This window comes from Rattus norvegicus, chromosome 4 (assembly GCF_021556685.1).
Source record: "Rattus norvegicus strain SHRSP/BbbUtx chromosome 4, alternate assembly SHRSP_T2T, whole genome shotgun sequence".
NCBI classification, from domain to species: Eukaryota; Metazoa; Chordata; class Mammalia; order Rodentia; family Muridae; genus Rattus; species Rattus norvegicus.
In genome coordinates, this window is record NC_141537.1 from 153,993,097 (window position 1) to 154,013,011 (window position 19,915).

At 49.7% G+C, this 19,915-nt stretch overlaps 1 protein-coding gene across 27 annotated transcripts in view; it reads right to left on the reverse strand.

The window, feature by feature from the left end:
* The window catches only part of Cacna1c (calcium voltage-gated channel subunit alpha1 C), a 623,916-nt gene that overhangs the window by 183,977 nt on the left and 420,024 nt on the right, over positions 1–19,915 (reverse strand). For all 27 annotated transcript variants that reach the window (XM_087655872.1, XM_087655873.1, XM_087655871.1 and 24 more), the window contains 2 exon segments: positions 8,399–8,538; positions 4,173–4,312 (listed from right to left, as the gene is read on the reverse strand). In XM_087655872.1, coding sequence (XP_087511998.1) covers positions 4,173–4,312; positions 8,399–8,538 — 280 coding nt within the window.

Consider the following 19,915-nt stretch of genomic DNA (forward strand, 5'->3'; position numbering starts at 1 on the left):
ATTAATACGGAATAGGTGACACATGATGTGAGAAAATTAAGACGGCACAGGACACAGGGAGTAAAGGAAGTGGCTAGCACTTCTAGTAATGACATGCTATAAGGAGATGCTATCTCAGCAGACAGAGCTGAGCAGGCATGTGAGGGGTAGCTGAGTCAGGGCCACAGTCAAGAGTGGCACCTGCCTTGGAGAGAGTTTGGAGCTCAATAAGGATGGCGAGGAGGCTGAGGAAGTCAGAAGCTGGGCTGAGGAGAGGGAGGCAAGGACAAAGAGGGGAATGAGAGACAACATGGACTGTGACTCCAGCTTCCACTCTGGGTGGCTTAGGGAAGCGTTAGAGGGTTCTTAGTAGGGCAAGGGCTTGGCATGACTTAGATTTCAAGAGGGGCCACACAGGCTGTTGTATTCAGTTTAGGCTGTATGCAATGGCTGACCTTGGTTGTCCATTTGACTACATCTGAAATTTACTGAAACTCAACAGCTGGGCCCATGAAAGGGATACTTTTCTTGGTTGGATCATTTGAGGTGGAAGACCCACCTTAAATGTGGATCTTTTGGTCGTTCCAACAAGAGACAAGCATTGGCGTACTATTCGTACCGCAGCTGTAAATCATGCTAATACTAGAAATCTCCTAACTAATGCTATGATTAGGCTATAGGTTCAGACAGAGAATTCTATCCACAGGATAGGTGATGGTGGCAAGAAAGGAAGGAATGTACAGACGGTAAGAGTCGATTCTTGATATATTTTGAAGGCAAAGTTGATTGGATCTTCTGATTAACCGGATGCCAAGAATGAGAAAAAGGAAGTAAGTCGGGGGTGTTTGGCCTGAGAAGAGAAGTTGGAAAGTGTGTTAACATCTCCTAAGGTGGGAAAGAAATGGGGAAGCTGGAGAGCAGTGTTGGGCGTGGTCATTTACCACATTGATTGGCCATGATGAGAGGCATGAAGCAGTAATGGGATGTGTGACTCTAGAGCGTAAGGAGTCTGTGGAGGATAAGAATGTGCTGTTTGATGCTTTGAAGCTGGATAATACAGGACGACTGGGGAACGAGTGCAGATGGAGAAGACATACCGGGACTATGCCTGGAGCGCTCCAGGGCTACAAGGTTGAATAATGAGGAAACAGCAAGAAATCACAAGGAGGAAAAGCAAGCAAAACAAGGGCAGGACTGGGAGAGAAGAGTGTCTCAGGTGCCAAGTGATGAGAGGTTCAAGACCAGAGAGGATCAGCTATGCAGAACCACTCAGGGCACAGAGATAAAGGCCAATGGGCCTGGAGAGAAGACCATTGGAACCACTGCTGTAGAGAGGTGGTCCTGACAAGAGATGGTCTGGCACAGCAGGGGAGAAGAAAGCCTGGGGACCGATGTGTAGCAAAGAGTAGGAGAATGAGAAATGGTGACAACATGGAAAGGGGACTCCTATGAGGTGTGTGCTGGCTAATTTATGTCAAGTTGTCGCAAGTGCCTCCACTAGATGGGCCGTAAGGCATTTTCTTAACTAGTGATTGATGAGGGAGACCCCAACCACCCCTGGACTGACAGTCTTGGGTTCTATAAGAAAGCATGCTGAGGAAGTCGCTCCTCCACGGCCTCTGCATCAGCTCCTGCCTCAGGTTCCTACCCTATTTTGAGTTCCTATCTTGACGTCTTTCAATGACGGACAGAGACATGGAAGCGTAAGCCAAATCAACCCTTTCTTCCTCATCTTGCTTTTTGTTCATGGTGTCTCATCGCAGCAATAGAAACTCTGACTAAGACAGAGTTTTGCTAAAGGCCGTGAGTAAAGGGGGTGATTTAATCCAACGTACTTGTTCCCTGTGGTCTCATTCTTTACTGTTTCCAAAGCTGAACAGAAACTAAGTGCAAAAGGCCAGGCCAAGCCCTTTCTTCAGAGAAGAACCATTCCTCCTGTACTAGTGATTCACCAAGTCAGCAGTTGCTTGAAATCTCCGACAAGGAGCCGCACAGTGCTTCAGAAGACCAGTTACAGTCTTCTGTCTCACTGCCTTGGACATCAGGGTATGTGAGCTGCTTTGGCCAAAGCAATACAAGTGGTTATGAGGCAAGCCACCTGCAAACGTGGCCTGGGAATGTTTGTGTGCTGTAAGTCCAGGCTAGCCTCTCTGGTCATCTCCTGCCACAAGGACAGTACAGTGACTGCTGCCGTAGCCGAGGCTCTAGAATTAGACACCATGCGGAGTCGGTCAATCCCGGAGAGCCTCTCAGGCCCAAGTCCCTAGTGAGAATATCCGTAACGGCGAGAGTCAGCCTGTCCTTGGTAACTTTGTGGTATAAGTCTATGGTTAACTCATAGTTCCTGCCTCTCACACTTTGGCTATTCATAAGTTCCTTTAGGGTCATGTTGAAAGTTACTTCTGTCTCCCATCTTACGCCACAATGTCACTCTATGGAGTTGTGGAGGAATTAGGTGTCACCAAAGTGCAACTTGGTATTGACCGTCATATAAACCATGATTAATGCAAAATGGCCAATGGCGATTTTAACTGTGCTTGTGAGACTTACACTCCCTGTCACTTTGCAGTCTGAGATGCTCTATAATTTCTGCCCAGGGAGTCCCCTTGTGCAAAGCAAACAACCACTGTCCCTGTCTGTTTTGTCAACTTGACACAGGGTTAAAATCATCTGGGAAGAAAAGCCTCAAAGTTTCCACCAGGTTTTGCCCAGGCAAGTCTGTAGTGCATTTTCATGTTTAATGCATGACATGGGAGGGGTCATGGGGTATGCCACCCCTGAGCAGGTGGTCCTGAGTTACACAAGAAAGCAGGCTGGGCAAGCCATGAGGAGCAAGCCGGTAAGCAGTGTTCCTGTGGCTCCTGCTTCAGTTCCTGCCTCCAGGTTCTCGTCTTACATTTCTGTCCCGATTTCCCTCAGTGATGGAGTATGACGAGAGAGTTGTGAGTTGAAATAAACCCCTTTCTTTCCATGTTGCCCTTGCTCATGGTGTTTTATCACAGCAATGAAATCCCAACCAAGATAACACTTCCTGCTTCCAGTAAGTTTCCCCATCTGGGCAAGACATAAATCTAACTATTGAACAGAGATTGGACAGAATAAACTCTTGGGCTTCTAGAGGAAGGGAAGGGCTTGACAGCAGTCAAAGAGACGGGAGGCACATGCCAAAACTGAAGACAGTCAAGAATGGTAGGTAGCCTTAAATCATTAGGGACAGTGTGGTACAGTAGGAAGGGCAGTTGAGAGACCAGGTATAGTCCTGATTCTGCTGATAGTTAATTAAGCCTCTCCAACCCCCCCCCCCAATCCTACACACATACTGGAAGGAGAGAGCCAGTAGGCAGTTTCCTGGGCCCCGATGACTCTAAGGTGTTACAGAGTAGCCAGGTACCCAGCACAAAGCACATAGGAGTCTGTTTTTCAGAGGACGCTGTTTCCCTGCCTCTGGCCATGTAGCCACATAAGTCACAGTCCTGACCCAAGCCCTCCCATGTAAGCAAAGGAGTCCAGAGTTCTTCTCAGATTGTACAGAAATGAGGGAGAAGACTCCTAGAGAGACTGCTTCCCCAGAGTTTGCTGAAGCCAAGAGGTGCTGAAGCTCTTAAGCTCAGAGTCCCCACAGGGGGAGAGAAGGAGTGTCCCTGAGGCTGACGTCCTGGAGGGCAGCCAGTCTCCTCAGTCCCAGACCCAGTGCAGAGAGCTCAGCCTCACTCCTCCACAGAAGCCTGTTTTCTGGATGGCGAGTATCAGCTCTCGTATGTAGTTGAGGATACCGCACAGGTGTGAGAACAGGGAAACAGCAAGGCCAGGCTTTCGGAATGCTTAGTGATGCTTTCTTGACATTCTTTGGAGGATCAGACTACATCGTATGCACTAAGGCAGACTAGGGGGTTAGACTCCTGAGGCCCAGTTCCTCTTCTGTAAATGTCTTTATGCCTTCCTTGGCATGCAAGGAGTATGTAACCTGAAGGCCTATGCAGGCTGTCTTTCTTGGGCTGAGTGACTGTTACAAATATTCTCTAGGTTTCTATAGAAGCTGGCCTCATGCATTTGCACCAGAATCAGAGACTTGTCTATAAGAAAACTTTCCAAGCATAGAAACCAGGTGCCTTCCAGAAGTGATCTGGCAGCTCAGCACAGGGAAGAGGGCGATTGGGAAGGACACTCTCAAGAGGGCCGGGGGCCTTACTTACTTGGGACTCCAGACACCAGCCGCAGGGGACGAAGCACACGGAAAGCTCTCAGTGCCTTCACATCGAATCCCGCTCCTTTCCCTCCCAGAGCGTTGGCCCCGTCAGCTTTGGTTGCTTGTTCTAAAATTGCACTAAAAAGCCTGGAAAAGAGGGGAGAGAGGAGATGTCAGGACCCTGGTTACTCAGCTGGGGCTGTAATCCAAGAACTCAGCCTAGACTGCTGGGGTTTGTCACAGGCTTGGCCCCTGGAGACCCACAAAAAATGCTGCAAGTTGAAATTCCATCAGCAGGAGTACCGCCACCCATGGGGAGGGGAAACACTACACAGTGCTGGGTGAGGTTGGGGACATCCCTTTGCTGTCACAGTGTGTGGGCATCCTTGGGTTGGGTGAGCTAGGGTCCTGGCACAGCTGCCAAGGCACAGGGATAAAGCAGAGAAGTCTACCATTTCTCTTGGGGTGCTGTCTTCACTGCTATGGAACCCAGCTTCCTGCTGTGAGCACTAGGAGGCATGTGTCCCCTGCCTACTCTTCCCTCCTGATGACAACCTCGGTGTGATTTGTTCACAGACACAATAAATAACCTTAAAAGTCAACCTCACCCATGTACATAAGTGCCACCGAGGAGCCCCGTGTTGAACAAATGGCTGGCTGGCTGGCTGGCTGGCTGGCTGGAGGGGTCAGTGAGAGAGCTTCAAGCAGGACCCACCAGCGTATGAAGGCACAATGCTGAAACAGGCTTCTGCTCTGACAATGTATCTGCAATCACCCATCTCCAACAAACACGAGCACCTACTGTGTGCAGGCATTACACTAAATACTTAAGCTGTCTGCAATCACCCATCTCCAACAAACACGAGCACCTACTGTGTGCAGGCATTACACTAAATACTTAAGCTGTCTGCAATCACCCATCTCCAACAAACATGAGCACCTACTGTGTGCAGGCATTACACTAAATACTTAAGCTGGAGGAGATGAGACATAGTCTGACTCTTGAGAGTTGACATCTGTGATGGCTTGCATATGCTTGGCCCAGAGAGTGGCACTATTAGGTGTGGCCTTGTTGGAGGAATTGTGTCACTGTTGGGGTGGGTCTGGAGACCCTCCTCTTAGCTGCCTGAGGATGCTCAGTCTGTTCTTGGCTTCCTTCAGGTGAAGATGTAGAACTCTCAGCTCCTCCTGCACCATGCCTGCCTGGATGCTGCCATGTTCCCGCCTTGATGATAATGGGCTGAACCTCTGAACCTGTAAGCCAGCCCCAATTAAATGTTGTCCTTTATAAAACTTACACTGGTCATGGTGTCTGCTCACAGCAATAATACCCTGACTAAGACAACATCCCTAGGGGCAGTCAGGATCTGAACTGTCAGTCACTGGACCTTGCAGAATGTGATGCTTGGAGAGGGGAGGGGTCCGTAGTGATGAGGGCAAGAGACCAGCCTTTGAACAGAGGGCAGCTCAGAAAGGAACCCCGCTCTGGCGTTGTTTTAGAAGAGGCCCAAAGAAAATAGGTATGTGGTCCCTGCAGCTGTGTGGGACCACTCCAGGCAGAGAAACAGTTGGGACAGTGATCTGGGGAAATGCATGGAGATGGAGATGTTAGGGCCAACAAGCTGTCAGCACAACCAGAACAGAGAAAACCGAGGGAAGGTGAGACTGAAGAAGAAAGACCGGCCCCACAAGAACTAGGCAGGAAAGGGACATAGTCTGAGTGAAATCTAACTAATATCAACTGGGCCTGCAGTGGGTGGGGCCTGCAGTGGGTGGGGCCTGCGGTGGGCGGGGCTAGAGCCCACTGAGTGGCTGGGGCTCAGGCCAGGTAGTAATTTGGAGACTGATGAGGATCCAACACTGGATTCACTGTGGGACTAGTGAGGAGGTAGTGTGACAGAAATGAGATGTGACTCCAACATCCTGGGCTGGAGCCATAGATAGGGAGGGAAGTGTGGTGTCATACAGGCATCCACATTCTATTACCACCTTCTCCAAGTCTGGGCTAATTACTGCACAGGTGATGTTTTTCTGAGCTGGTTTCGTGTCTCTAGAAGCCAACGGGCAGCGATGGAAACCACACTGTTTTCAGTCCAGGGTGTGTTTAGGTTTGAACCACATGAAGTCTATATGGAAGCTGTATGTGAGAGGGCTGTGTCAAAGGGGCCTCCACCACTGTGGAGGCAGAGAATAAACCAGAGAGAGGCCGATGAGGAGTGGCTTGTGGGCAGGAGACTTGATGATACTCCGTGGAGCCTGTGCAACGTGAGATGGCTACGGTCAACTGTCCAGAACTGAAGACATGGGGTGGAGGAACCGCTTGGTTTAGCACAGCCAAGGCCACTGCGTGATGGGGGAAGGCGCAGCAGTGATGACCAGGAGAGAGTGACAAAAGCTGACACCAGTGAGCACAGAAAGCCCTGCCCTAACAAAACACCAGCAAGGCCCAATGTGAGCCAAGTGGGCACCCTTTCCAGTAGCCACAATGACAAAGTAAAAGGAGGTGACACTAACTATGGAGACCCATTTTATCTAGCCCAATGTTGAGACATGGCGTTTCGGCCAGTAGTGAAAATGATGAGATTTTTGTCATCCTTTGTTTTATACTCAGTCTTTGAAACATGATGAATGTCTTACATACACAGCATCCCTCAGTTTCGGGTGCAGTGGCCACATATGACTAAAGGTTAGCATACAGCAACTCTCTGGAACTTTTGGCAAAAGTGGGCATGGCGTGGGAATTTTGTGTGAGATGGGAGTCAATGCCGAAGCTGGTGGTGTCGCAGAATGGGGAGGAGGCACAGCCTTCAGAAGGCAGGAGCAGGCAGTTGTGCAGCACACTGAGGATGGGGCAAAGCTCAGAGGAACGAAGGCTAACACACCTTCTAGTGGAGAGGGGGGAGAAGCCCTCCTGGGTGCCAGCTTTTCTCTCAGAGACCGGGGAGGCATATTATAAGGTCATAGATGTGGTATGGAGACATTCTCCCTTGGGGAAGGTCTTACCTGGGCTACCAGCTGGAAATCTGAAGGGAGAGGAATACAGGAAGTTTGAAGTGGATGGTCAAGCTACAGAAGAATCACCCAGAAAGTGAAGAGGCGAACGGAGCAGAAGTCGGGACATGAGGGAGGATTTGTGGGGGATAACCAAAGGCCAGTTTGACATTGGCAGGCACTAGATTCAGCTTCACGAATGTCTCTGTGCTAAGATAGCAAGATTTCCACGTAGTTGGATGGGATCTGGGTTGGCGTTTTTCTCCAGGTGAACATGTCAAACAAAGGCAGGAATGAGTCAGCCAAGGGTCCGTGCTAGTGTGGTTTTGATGACGGACAGTGGCCCTAAATCAACTGGCAGGTGAAAATTATGTGAGTCACAGAGGAAAGGGTACAGACAGAAGGTGGAAGGAGAAAAGGGCTGTTGGAGTCATGGTGTTTGAGGGAGTCAGCTGGAGAGAGAAGGCATGGCTGGAGCATCGTGTAGAATGTGACACTAACAAGAGGAGGGCATTTTATTAGTTGTGACAGAGAAACTAGCTATGGACAAGGGAAACTCTGCATCTTGAGCAACAGGCTCCTTAAATGGCTCATGTGTCAAGGACCAGTAGCGAGGCCCAGGTGAAGCTGGAGTCCTCGTTTTGCAGAAGCTCAGAGCCAGGCAGGGCCATGCCACAAGGTCATGAGTAGGATAGAGTTTTCCAAGTATTTTCATGGAAATCCTCAGGGACGGAGGCAGCTCGGACAGCACGGCCAGGACTGAATGCCCCAGACTCTGAGCTACACACTTCTCAGGGTGCCTTGGGATAAGATTTGAATAGGGTCCCAGCTAAAAGAAGCTCTACCTAACATTCACAAAGCCCAACTCACATACCTCAAAAAGGGAAAAACAGTTTCCCAGTTTAGGTCAGACTAGATGTAAAGTCTCCCAGTTCCTTCCCTCAACTGGGCAACCTGAGGTGCATGCACCCATGCATATGTGTAGACACTCATACGCACTTCGCTGTGTTCACGTGTATATACACGCGTGGGTATATGTGTGAATATGCACGCACATGCACACATACACTGACACGTGGGAGAGACAGTAAGAGGTACCCTTCGTTAATAATTTTATGTCTGACTTCAAAGTAATTTTTCAAATATTCTTCCCTTGTGCCGAAAGGCAAGTTCAGTTAGAAATAGAGAGGGAAAGAGGCATGGGTGGTAAGGTTAGGAAAAGGAAAAGACTTTGGCACTTACCCTACAACCACGATTATAAAATCTAGTAAATTCCAACCGTTGCGGAGGTAAGCGTTGGGGTGGAAGAGTAGTCCGTAGGCAATCACTTTTAAAAATGCTTCCACGGTAAAAATGATGAGGAAGAGATACTCCACCCGTTCCTAGGAAACAGAAATAGAAGAGAGAGAGAGAAACAAATCATTAAGTTCAGGGATTTGGGAGGTTCAGAGGCAGCAGAGTTCACAGGCGGCGTCACTCAGCACCAGAATTCAGCCTGTCACAGACTGTGTGGTCCCCGCAAAGCCCATGACCTGTAGCGTCACTGCTTGTAAAAGTATACTGCGGTGTTTGCTCGGTTCTGAAATGGCCAAGTGATACACTTCCCAGAATGCAATGCTGTGGCCAGCATTGCAGGACACATTGAGGACAGGTAGCAGAGGCCTGCACATGCAGCCTGAGAGCTAACTCGTCAACTCCGTTAGCTGATCCCAACACCAGAGCTCCAGCCTTTGAAGAGCTAAGAACCTGTTGCTTTCAAATGCCCTTGTGAATATGTAATTTGAAGTAATGCAAAGATTCACATTCTTCCTTCCACCTTCAAAGTCTCCTTTAACCAGCTAACATTTTGTTGTGGCTTCCAAAATGAGACCTCATGTAGCCTTGATCTCCAGGGAATACCACCAGGACAGTGGAGGGTCCTGAGGAGCAGGTGAGCATGGCAATACCACACCACGATTCTGTTAACAGGCCCTGAGGGTCGCAGACTGGATTTGGGGAGGGGACTAGTTGATATCTAAAATAAAAGCAAAAACACTGCCCCAAGGGGAGGGGGTGTCAATAGCAAGATCTGTAGGAAAGGAGCTGTCTGTCCAAAGACTAAGTGAGCAGGACAAAGGAACCTAGGAGAATTTGAGCAGATACTAGGTGCTGAATTAAAGCTTGCCTTTTTACTCATGGGACAGAGCTGCCTTTTCTCCCTGACCCCTAGGAAAACGACTTGCGCTTATTGTGAAGCTCTTACTCTAACCACACGGACTGAGCCGCTGGTGCCCACTTGCTTTCCTCCTTAACCACTGTTTCCCCTCACTGCCTTAGAGTAGTCTTGGTGGTAACGCCTGGTGGAGACTGGTCAGGCACCCTCACACTCCTCTTCTTACCCTTGTGGGAGCCACATGCGCACGCATGCACACACGCACATATGCACGCACGTATGCAGGCTGCCTCTTCCTGGAGCCATAAATCACCCGGGACAGTCTATCTCTGATCAGAAAGCAGCCTGGGCCAGTTCACAGCCTCCAGGAGGCACTCAGCTCCGAATCTTAACACCCACTTCCCCCTCCTCTACCAGACTAAGGAGAGTTCGCTGAAGACCTCTGGGTCCACACACATACAAGCCACATAGCAAAGAAGGATCACTGCCCATGATGGCCGGCCACCCCTCACTTGGCCTTCTGTGTGGGGTAATTTGAACCTGGGGCTTGGGTACCCAAGTGGGAAACTGCCAGAACAAATGTCCAGTGTCCCTGGCTGTTGTTCCCATCTCTAGATATTTTGGGAGCACCAAGCTCACCATGAGTAGTCCTCGGCAAAACAATTCGAGGCTTCAATGTTAAAAATGTCAGATTCTCGGCCCCTCTCAGACCTGCTACAGCAGGGCACCTGGCTGTAGTATCCAGAGATATGTGATGTACACAATTCTAGGGGTGTCTCGGACACCTCAAAGTCTAGGAACTACCAAGTCATATGCTGCTGAAGCCCTCGAGCAGATGGCGATAATGGGGAGGGGGCGAAGGGGTCAGGTTTGATCAGAGCCTCAGTTCGTCACTCTCTGCTTATTTTATTCAGCAACAGAGCATTGGCCTGCAGATGTGACTACTGCCTTGTTCTAGTGAGTAAGGTCGCTCTACCCTCCATGGTTGTGTCAACATCATCATAACAGCAGTACCGGGTTAGTGCAGAGCTCTGCACACTGAAGGGAAAGGCAGGTTACAGACGATGTTACTATGCAGCCTGGAGATGGCAGAGAAGCAGCTGTGGCCACTCAGTCCATCTCCACGCTACCCCAGGGTAGTCTAGCACCAGATAACAACTCCATTCCTATCCGTACCCCTGAAATCTTCCCAGAATCTGCCTCAGTTGGAGGAGTGGCAAGAAGAAAGCTAAAGGGAGCAAGTTCGAGCTGGGTAGGTACCGCCGGGCTCCATGTGTTTTCATATGTTCATGAAAATTCTCATTGCGTTTATGTTTTCATTGGCATGCCCACTCACACACCCAACTATTATATATACATGAACCTTTCTGCCCATTAATCCCTTCAATTACCCTCATATCCCTCCATCCATAGTCATTATCCATCCATCCATCCATCCATCCATAGTCATTATCCATCCATCCATCCACCCATCCATCCATCCATCCATCCATCCATCCATCCATCCATCGATCCATAGTCATTATCCATCCATCCATCCTTCCATCCATCCATCCATCCATCCATCCATCCATCCATCCATCCATCCATAGTCATTATCCATCCACCCATCCATCCATCCATCCATCCATCCATCCATCCATCCATCCACTTTGTCATTTCCTTCATTTCACTCAGCCATTCACAATCACAATACCATCCAGTGAATTGCGAGACACTGACCCTGGAGTCTCCTCTCAACTGTCTAGACAATAAACTTGCTGGAAGACAGCACCCAGGTTCAGAGTTGACTCCACCCCAAGGAGCTCTTCAATGCCCCAAAGATGCTGGGCCTTCTATTCTGGGAAGCCTGAATTCCTAGATGGCTTTAACAAACAGCTGGCACCCCTGATCCAGGCTACCTGAGGCCAAGAACTCTGTTTAGTTCCACACGCACAGGCTGTTTTCTTGGCATCAAAGAGCATCATAGGGAGGCAGGCCCTCCCCTGTAGTGCAGGTCCACACTGCGGGTTCCCGCATGCTGGGTGTGAGGTACTACTCTGCTCTGTGAGATGGGCGGATGGGAGCTCTCTGCATTCTCTTACTGAGCATCGGCCCAATAAGGCCTGTTCTTTGTTCCATGCCACGCGCCTGAATCAAACCTTCATGCAGACAAAGATGCTTGTGCACACTGCTGGATGCTGGAGATCTTTCGGGGGTTGGGGTAGAGATGGGGGGGTGCTCTGAAACTGCTCTCAGTGGTTTGGTACAACAGCGCAGGGGCTATGGGTGCACAGATAGTGCCATACAGCGGTGAGGGGTGCCGCAGGCAAGCTCAGCTGGCTGTGGAAGAACTTCCTCAAGTAGGGCTTTGAACTGACTCTGCAAGGATAAAGATGGTTGGGGAGTGGGAACACAGGGTGTGGCTTGGAGGCCAGCAACTCCAGGAGGAGAGAAACTGAAGGGGGTAGGGGGAAGATAGAACCCAGGAGAAAATTCCAACAGCTCTCATCCAGTGTGTTAAGAACAGACCCATAAAGGGTGGCAGAAGCTATACAGTTAGAGGCGGGGGCTGCAGACGTACCTGGACATCGGGGGCTACAGTGAGGGAGGGTTCCATGTGGAAACTTCAGACTTACTGGACTGGGATGGAGAGTCTGATGAGACCTGCGGAGGTGGGGCCTGGTGCAGAACTCAGTTGACAGGCAGGACCCAGTGAGGCTTCCCATAGAGGTCACAGACTAGGGAGAGGGACTCTGGAGGATAAGCCAACCCAGTAAGGGAGATAGAAGCATGTGCACATTGTGGCAGAAGTGACAGGACTGTGCTTGAAGTCATGGAGTGGCTTGGAGATGGTCTAATTAGCCTCCCCGTGACACTGAAAAGAGACTAAGGCCATGGAGAAACAAGACAAATCCACGGATGGAAACCCGAGTTTTCTGGAGTTTTCCAAAGCTCTGTTCAGTTCACATTGCCTTCTGGGAACCAAAGAAACATTTCTCACTTGTCCCATTTACTGTCAAAGAGTGGGTTCAGGCCCCTCGTGGTAAGTGGTCCAAAGATCTGAGATAGAGCTAAAAGGAGCCTATACCTTTAATCCCAGCACTTGGGAGGCAGAGCAGGTGAATCTCTGAGTTCTAAGCCAGTCTGGTGTACCTAAGGCATTTCAGACCACCCAGGGCTACACAGTGAGGTAAACAGCTACGAGTGTGGGAGTTGTGTAACGTTCAGAAGGAGGGCAAATAAGGAGGACGTTAGGTGAGGAGGAAGGCCAGAATGCAGCTAAAGGACACAGGTCATGAAAGAGGACATAACACTAGGGCTAGGTGTTTTTCCTGTCTTAACTCTGCCCTCCACTTCCCATCTCTCATGCTAGAGAAGTCACAAAACCATAATCGATAGTGAAAGTGTAAAAGCTCTGTGGAGTCAGAAAAGCTATTCACTGAGGTGCTCAGGGCTTGGAACTGAGCAAGTGTCTGCTTGAGAGGCGGCCTTCATCCAGCTGTGATGGTTTCACTTATGAGCTCATTACAATATGCAGAGGGTCTGGGAACCGATACAAGGCGGTCTGGACAAGAATCTAGAGAAGGGACAGCTAGATGCTTTTCAATAAACAAGCCTGGGACCCCTGTTGTGGCCCAACCCATGAGATTAGGTGTTGATCTAACTTTGAAGCCAGGTTGCTGATCCTTTCGGAGCATACGCTGAACTGCCACTGAAACGTCTAAGGGCTCCCAGGAGGTGGGTAGAAATCAAGTTCATCAAAGGGCTCTCCAACGCCTCTGGGTCCTGTGTGCACACAGTCCTTCACAGCCTTCCCAGGCCAAGATCTCAGTTCTGACACTAAGGAGCTGTGTGTATGTCTGAATTCTGAGCAGCACACAGCTCCCTGGGGACATGTTATAAGTCTGACATGTGACCTGTTCCTTTCTGTGATCCTGGGACTTGAGAAATGTCAGAAGTCAACTTGAGTAAACTAATATCCTTGCTTGTACTGTTCTGGGTGGAGGAGGAATGGACGCCTGCAGCAGAGACTAAAGGATGGGCTGTTGGAGCTGCTAGCAGCTTCTCTGGGCTTCCTGGGTATCTTGTCAGTTCCTCTGACAGCAGTGGGTCCTCCCTGCCTGAGTGCAGGGTAATGGCTGCCTTCTTCCTCTCACTTTCTCTTGCAGCCCAATACCACATCCTCCATCCTTTTTCAATTCTCGCCCTGCTTTCTTCTCTGTTGGGCCATGTGCTAGCTCGTCTGCTGACAACTGAAGGCTGATGGTTGCACTCAAGTCTTAAATGTTCAGAAGAACTGAGTGGAAAGAGCCAAGTTCAGGAACATGACATTCTTCCAAACACCTATAGACGGCCTTCGCATGGGTATGTATGGACTTCCCCATTTTCCATTTATCCTTCATTTATGTAACTCAACCACCATTCAACTTCATGGTAGGTTCCCAAGGTATACACGGTCAGTGATGTTTCAATGGTAACCACCAACCAATCATTTTGACTCCGGCACTGAGTGGCTCAAGTCTTTAGCCAAGTCGCTTAACTTGTCTGAATCTGTTTTATCTTAGGTCGAGATGCGAAGAAAATACAAATTGCTGTGCTCAGTCGCAGGCTGTAGAAAGCACAGAGACAGGGCAGGGAAGGCCTGCGACAGTAGGACTCTTATATGTTGGCAGGGCTATGCTAGCTAAACACTGGACCCCAACGGGCCTGACTAAGGGAAATGGAGTTCAGGGGGACAGTCTGATAGGATGTTAATAGAGAGTGTGTGTAGAATACTACAAGGGCCTCCCTTTCATTGGCCAGCCTGGAAGACTCTTACCCACTTGATATGTTGGTGTCGCCTAGGGTGCAATCAGGAGAGGATTGCTGCTTTATGCCTTTTCTTATAGCTTGGGTCCCCACCTCTAGTCTCTCCAAACTCCTGTAGTGCATGAGAATGGAATAGTGAAGCATTGCTCTTCGTGTGTTAGGGAACACATACATGCACAGAAGCCATGTCAGGGTAGGTCTTCTAGGATGGAGACAGCCATGGAGGAACAGACAGGCTAGGCCTGTGTGTGTGTTTATATAGCACACTGAGAGAACTAGGAGGATCTAGACACTACCACCTAAAGTTAAGAACTCATACCCAGACAGCCTATGGGTGCCGAGGTAAACGTATGTAAGACTTCTCAGGGCTGCCAAGAAGTTGGCCCAAGCAGAATGGATGAGCTCAGGTGCAGTTTCATCTCAGTACACGGTGCACAGTGAGCACACTGACCTCACTGTACCCAGCATGCCATACTCCAGATCGCTGTGTAACTTCAGCACCATTCGACCGGACCTCTAGGCATAGACTTCCATCTATTCTCCAGCCGAGAGACCAAGGAGAGGATCCTTAGCGCCATGCCATGCAGTTGATCTCTCGTGCATTCCTTCTGTGTCACACTTCTTTCCTGAGGTCCACTCTGCCTCGGGCCGTATGGCTGCCTTCTTAGGACAGCGATGGGCTTGTGGAAGATATGAAACCATAAGAACGAAGGTCTACACAGCCACTGTTCTCTGGACAGACGAGAAGGGCCCGTCTGGGTGGGTATCTGGTCCAGATCATGAGCTACAGTGCAGCTGTTGCTGCCCAGGGCTTAAAGAAGCCCTGAGTTACTATGTCCATTCATAGATAAAGGTCACCTCTAAGCGAAGTTGGTGAGGCAGGTAGCAGGATTCTACGGGGTCCCCACTGGTGCCTGAAGTGCAGCAAGAAGCATCTTTTCTCCTATCCACAGAGCAAGGAATAGAGACTAGGGAAAGTGCACAGGATGGAATATCATCCGGCTGTGAAAAGGATTGAATGCTCCAACAAGGATAATCACTCCAAGCCTGAGGAGCCAATCGCAAGAGAGCAAATATTGTGTGGCCCTAGTTGTGTAGAATATCTACACTGGGGAATTCAGAGAGACAGAAAGCGAGACAAAGCACCAGGAACCGAGGGGTGGAAAGATGGGCCAATGTTTAATGGTTGCAGAGTTTCAGCTTGAGGCAACGATGACTCTTGGTACCCAATGCCACTGAGTCAGACAACTGCAGACAGTCAGAATAGTGAGGCTGACGCTGTATCTTTTTGTCACTGAAAATGGAAAAGAAACATTCTTCTGGACTCTGAGTGCTTCCCAGACGCTCATGGAGAGTCCCAAGGTTAAGAGTTAAACCTGGGTGAGTTTCACTTGGACAGGGGCGGATTGCTCAGATTCTGGATTAGGGGCCTGCCTGGATGTGGGTGGGGAGTCCACGTTCCAAAGAACAGAAGTGGGGAAACGTGCAGGCAAGTCTTCTACGGCTGCTTCCCTCATCAAGTGTGTGGTATCTCTAACAGTTTGGCCTTCTCATGACATTATTGTAGAAGACAAAGGAATAAGAAGAACCAAAAACCAAAGCCAAACCAGAACAAACAAAATCAATGTCCCAAGAGTAGCCTCAAAAAATATTTATTGAGGGCAAGCAGCAAGTGCAGTTGGATGAGTAGAACAGTAAGCCTGTTCCACTGGCATTATAGTAGTTACACACTCCCCGACATCCTACAGTCTGCTTCTCTGTGCTGCTGTTATGCAAAGTTGAAGTGATTTACCCATTTCCCTCCAGTACATCTCCTTCCCTAAGGACCCCTCTTGCTTCAGTGCCAAGGGATAACAGGAAGCACAGGGGCTCAGATCAGAATGTGGGGCACTAGACCTGCTCGCCGACTCTCAGCTCCACCCTACTTTGGGCCTGCGTTCTCAGTGAGCACGTGGTTTCCTAAGTGTAAAATCCCTGTCAGGAGGTTGGCTCCTCCATTCCTGCTTGGTGCCTAGCGTTTGAACCATCAGTCTCTGCACATGCTGCCTCTGTCAAGGAAGAGTAAAAGTCACCCAGGCAGTCACCTGTCCCACAGAACCTCCCCACCCTGGGCCACTGATCTCATAGGAGTCTGCCGCAATCCTTTCCTCTTAGAGGTGAAAAAGAGATGATATTTTCTTCAGGGCAACATAATCTGATAATAGACAACAGACAATAAAAGTCGCCAATCACGGCTGGATAACCTGGGGGATACCAGGCATTGGTTTAGTGACTGTGGGTTGGTGAGTAATTTTCCAGTGAGGGGGCGTAGGCAGCCAAAGCCTTTAGCTTTCTACTACCTACCTCCCTTCATTGAGATAACCAACACCTCGCCAGGCACAGGCCCATTCTCTGCCCATGCATTGTGGGCCCAGTCACTGAATATTTGAATAGTAAAGTAGCTTGCTGCTTGGTTTATGACTATCTAGGCAATTTCACTGCTCGGAAGCCTTCAGTAGCTCCCTCGTGTCCTCCAAGTGATCTCGGCTTTCAGAGTGCGATTCCAAGATTCATCATAATCTGGCTACATCCTTGACTACCACTCATTGATCCAGCCAAACCCTAAGCCCAGAACAGCCAAACCAGATGGGCGAGTTGTGAGCTCTCCGTTTCCCGTTCTTCTACCCTCCTCCTTCATCCGCAGCTTCCGTCTCATCCTGCGGTCTAGCTCAATGTTTTGCCTCAGAAGGTAGAGGAAGCCCACTCTGGGCCTGCATCACACTTTACACACAGCACCATCACAGTGTACTTTATGGTGCATGTAACGTCTGTGTTCTTCTGCCCCGCAGGGACACAGCGTCTACAGGGCAGAAGCAAGTGTCTTTGTTACCCATGGCTCAGAGGGGGTCTTCACACAAAAGGCAAAAGGGTTAGAGGAGAGTTGGCCCTGGAATCAAACCACAAGCTACCGAAATTGTTTAAGGTCCTGCTTCTTTGCTAGTGAAATGGGAATGATTAGACAGGCCTTGGGTCACCTCGACAATGAGAAACCAGAGCTGTCATGTTGAGTGGCAATTGTGCTCTTGCACACCTGCACACATGGCAGCTAGTGCATAGAAAATGAAAAACACACTTTTGCTGAGGGGACCCACCATCTCTGTTCTAATGGCTCTGAGTGTCCTCTCTGGGGCCTTGGCCCTTCCTTTGTCCTTAGGGCCTCTGCTGAGGGCAGAGGTCAGTAACACTGTCTGCTGCCTCATCTCTTCTCTTTGGTCACACAACATCAGCTATCCACCCCCCTCTAAGGGGTGGCACACTCCTGGTCCTCTTTCCATTATCTGTATTGCAACAAAAGCAAGGGGCATGAGGACCCATATCTGCTTTGTATCATCAAAACCAAAATCCCCCTGTGATCTGTTTGCTAAGCTCCTTGGTGAACCTCACGTGTGTCTTCTTTGATCCACAGGAACAGCTTCCATTCTGGTTTCACACTCCCAACCCATAGCTCTGCATTTTGCTACATCTCTGGAAACCCACTGCCCCTTGCTATGGATGACGGGACTGAGGAGGGTCTGAGGAGTGGAGGTCCCACGTTTTTAGGAGGTTTGATAGCTACACGACCATTACCACAGTGAGAACTCACTGGACAGAACTCGACCTCACGCAGTAAGTACTTTTCTCATCTGTTTGCTGAGTCTTATGGTTTGTGTGGAAAAGGAAGGGCAAGTGCTTTCCTCCTCCTCCTTTCCCTCTTTAATATCACACCCCCACCATCACAGCAGCACTATCAGGATGCCTTATCTCCGATATCTCCATCTTCACACCACTACTGCCACACAACCTCAGGTGATCTCTGCCATGACCACCACCACCGCCACCCTTTCACCCTTTCAGAGTGTGGCTTCAGGACTTCCCACAGCCTAGCTTCATCCTTGATGACCATCATTGGTCCAGCCAAGCTAGAAGCTCAGGACACCCTAACCAACCAGGCTAGTTATGAGACACCCCTTCCCCAGTCCTCTATCCTCCTCCTTCATTCACAGCTTCCTTCTCCTCCTGAGGTCTAGCTCAGTGCCACCACTCGCCTCCTTTGGCTCCTAGGGCTCAAGCATGTCTGTCAGAATGAGAATACATGAAATGACTGGCTTCTGTGTGACATCCAGCAATGTAGTAAGCAAGCCTGTGACACTCAGAGCCCTCTAGCCTAGGACACTCATGGCCCGTGGATGGCATCTGGACATAGGACTGAAGAAGTCACCACTGGCTATTTTGCCAAGCCCACGTTCTCTTCCCACCACCTTGTGTGGGTTACAGTTAGCTACAACCCAAGGACTGGTCTCACTTCACACGGACTCCCTTGTCACTACCCACTGTGGTATTTGACCCAGCCTAACAAATGTGGTGGGAAGGGAAGTTTTATGACTGATGCCTCAAAAAGAAAGGCTCTCAGGCTGGCCACTTCCATGTTTGTATGAAAGACAATTAAGACCCTGACGGTACAGGGGGAAGGCAGGCATGGTGTGCTGAGAGTGACAGAAACACCGGTGGGAAGACCTCAAGTCTAATAAAAGTGGCTAAGAGGTGAGTTAATACCGATGCTGCCCTAGTTTGGGAATCCTTTACTGAGACCCTCTCCTCACAGGATGCTGTTCTGGACCTATATTTTCCAACTCTATCCTACATGGTCCACATCACATTAAAATCCGGCTCATTCTCACACACCAGAGAAAAGCAAGAGTGCACAAGCCTGGTATGAGGAGAGCGTCTCAGATCACGGTCTGACTAGGTCTCCCAGAACCAGTCCAGACTGCCTTCAGAGGGCACCGTGTAGGACTCCAAGTCCAGCTCCCACTGCAGCAGGTGACTGGCTGTGAAGGACACACTGCAGGGGGCAGAAATTCACACCTTGAAGCAGCCAGGGTGAGCTGCAATGCCCTGTACTATCTCATCATCAGACACCCAGGGATGAAGAATGTGGGGACACAGACCTGGGGCTCCCCTGCCTCGTCTGAGTATTTTTCTTACCTTCAGAGGATGAAGGACTTTTTGAGGGAGGAATATCAGGAGCCCTGGCTTGTGAGGGTCTCACTACCCTGGGGGACCAACTGTATCCATCTCCTAGGAGAGGACTGTTGTGCCTTCAACAGACCTAGTGACCTCCTTCTCCTCTGCTCATCACAGCCTTTAGCCAGTCTGTCTGTCTGTCTGTCTGGTCATTTGGTATATTACTATCTGGTTCTACAGCCTGTGTGACAAGTTTTCTGAGTGTAGCTCGTGGCTCACTCTAGGAACTGGGTACTCTGAGGGTCAGAGCTACATCGGAGCATCCTCTGTCCCCACAATGATTTGTGTAGAGCAGGAACAGGCACAGCTCTCCAACGTGGGGGCTGAAAGGCAGAGTCGCCAAGGTTAACGCCCCAGTCCTGGCCTTCCTCTCATGCCTAAAGCTCCTCACAGCAGACAGTGTGCCATGCTCTCCCAGGCTATTGCTCTCAGCTCTTGAAAGGCACAGTGAAAGATGGCCTCCTTCTTAGGCAGCCCTTCTCTATCCCTATGTGTGAGTTAAATAAGGAGCCCCATCATTGTCAATATTCGGAACACAGACTGGGGACCCTCCACCCCAGAGACACAGACAGAAAGTACTACAACTGTATGGTAGGTCCTCACTCACACATAAAGATCAGAGGGTCAATCTTACAGAAAACACCGTAATAATCACTAGAGACTGGGAGTGGGAGGCAGGAAGTGTGGCCTGGAGGTAGACACCAACATATAATATGTGAGCAACTCGTTCTGGCACTTTATAGCACAGCACAGACTGTGGTCTCTAACCATGC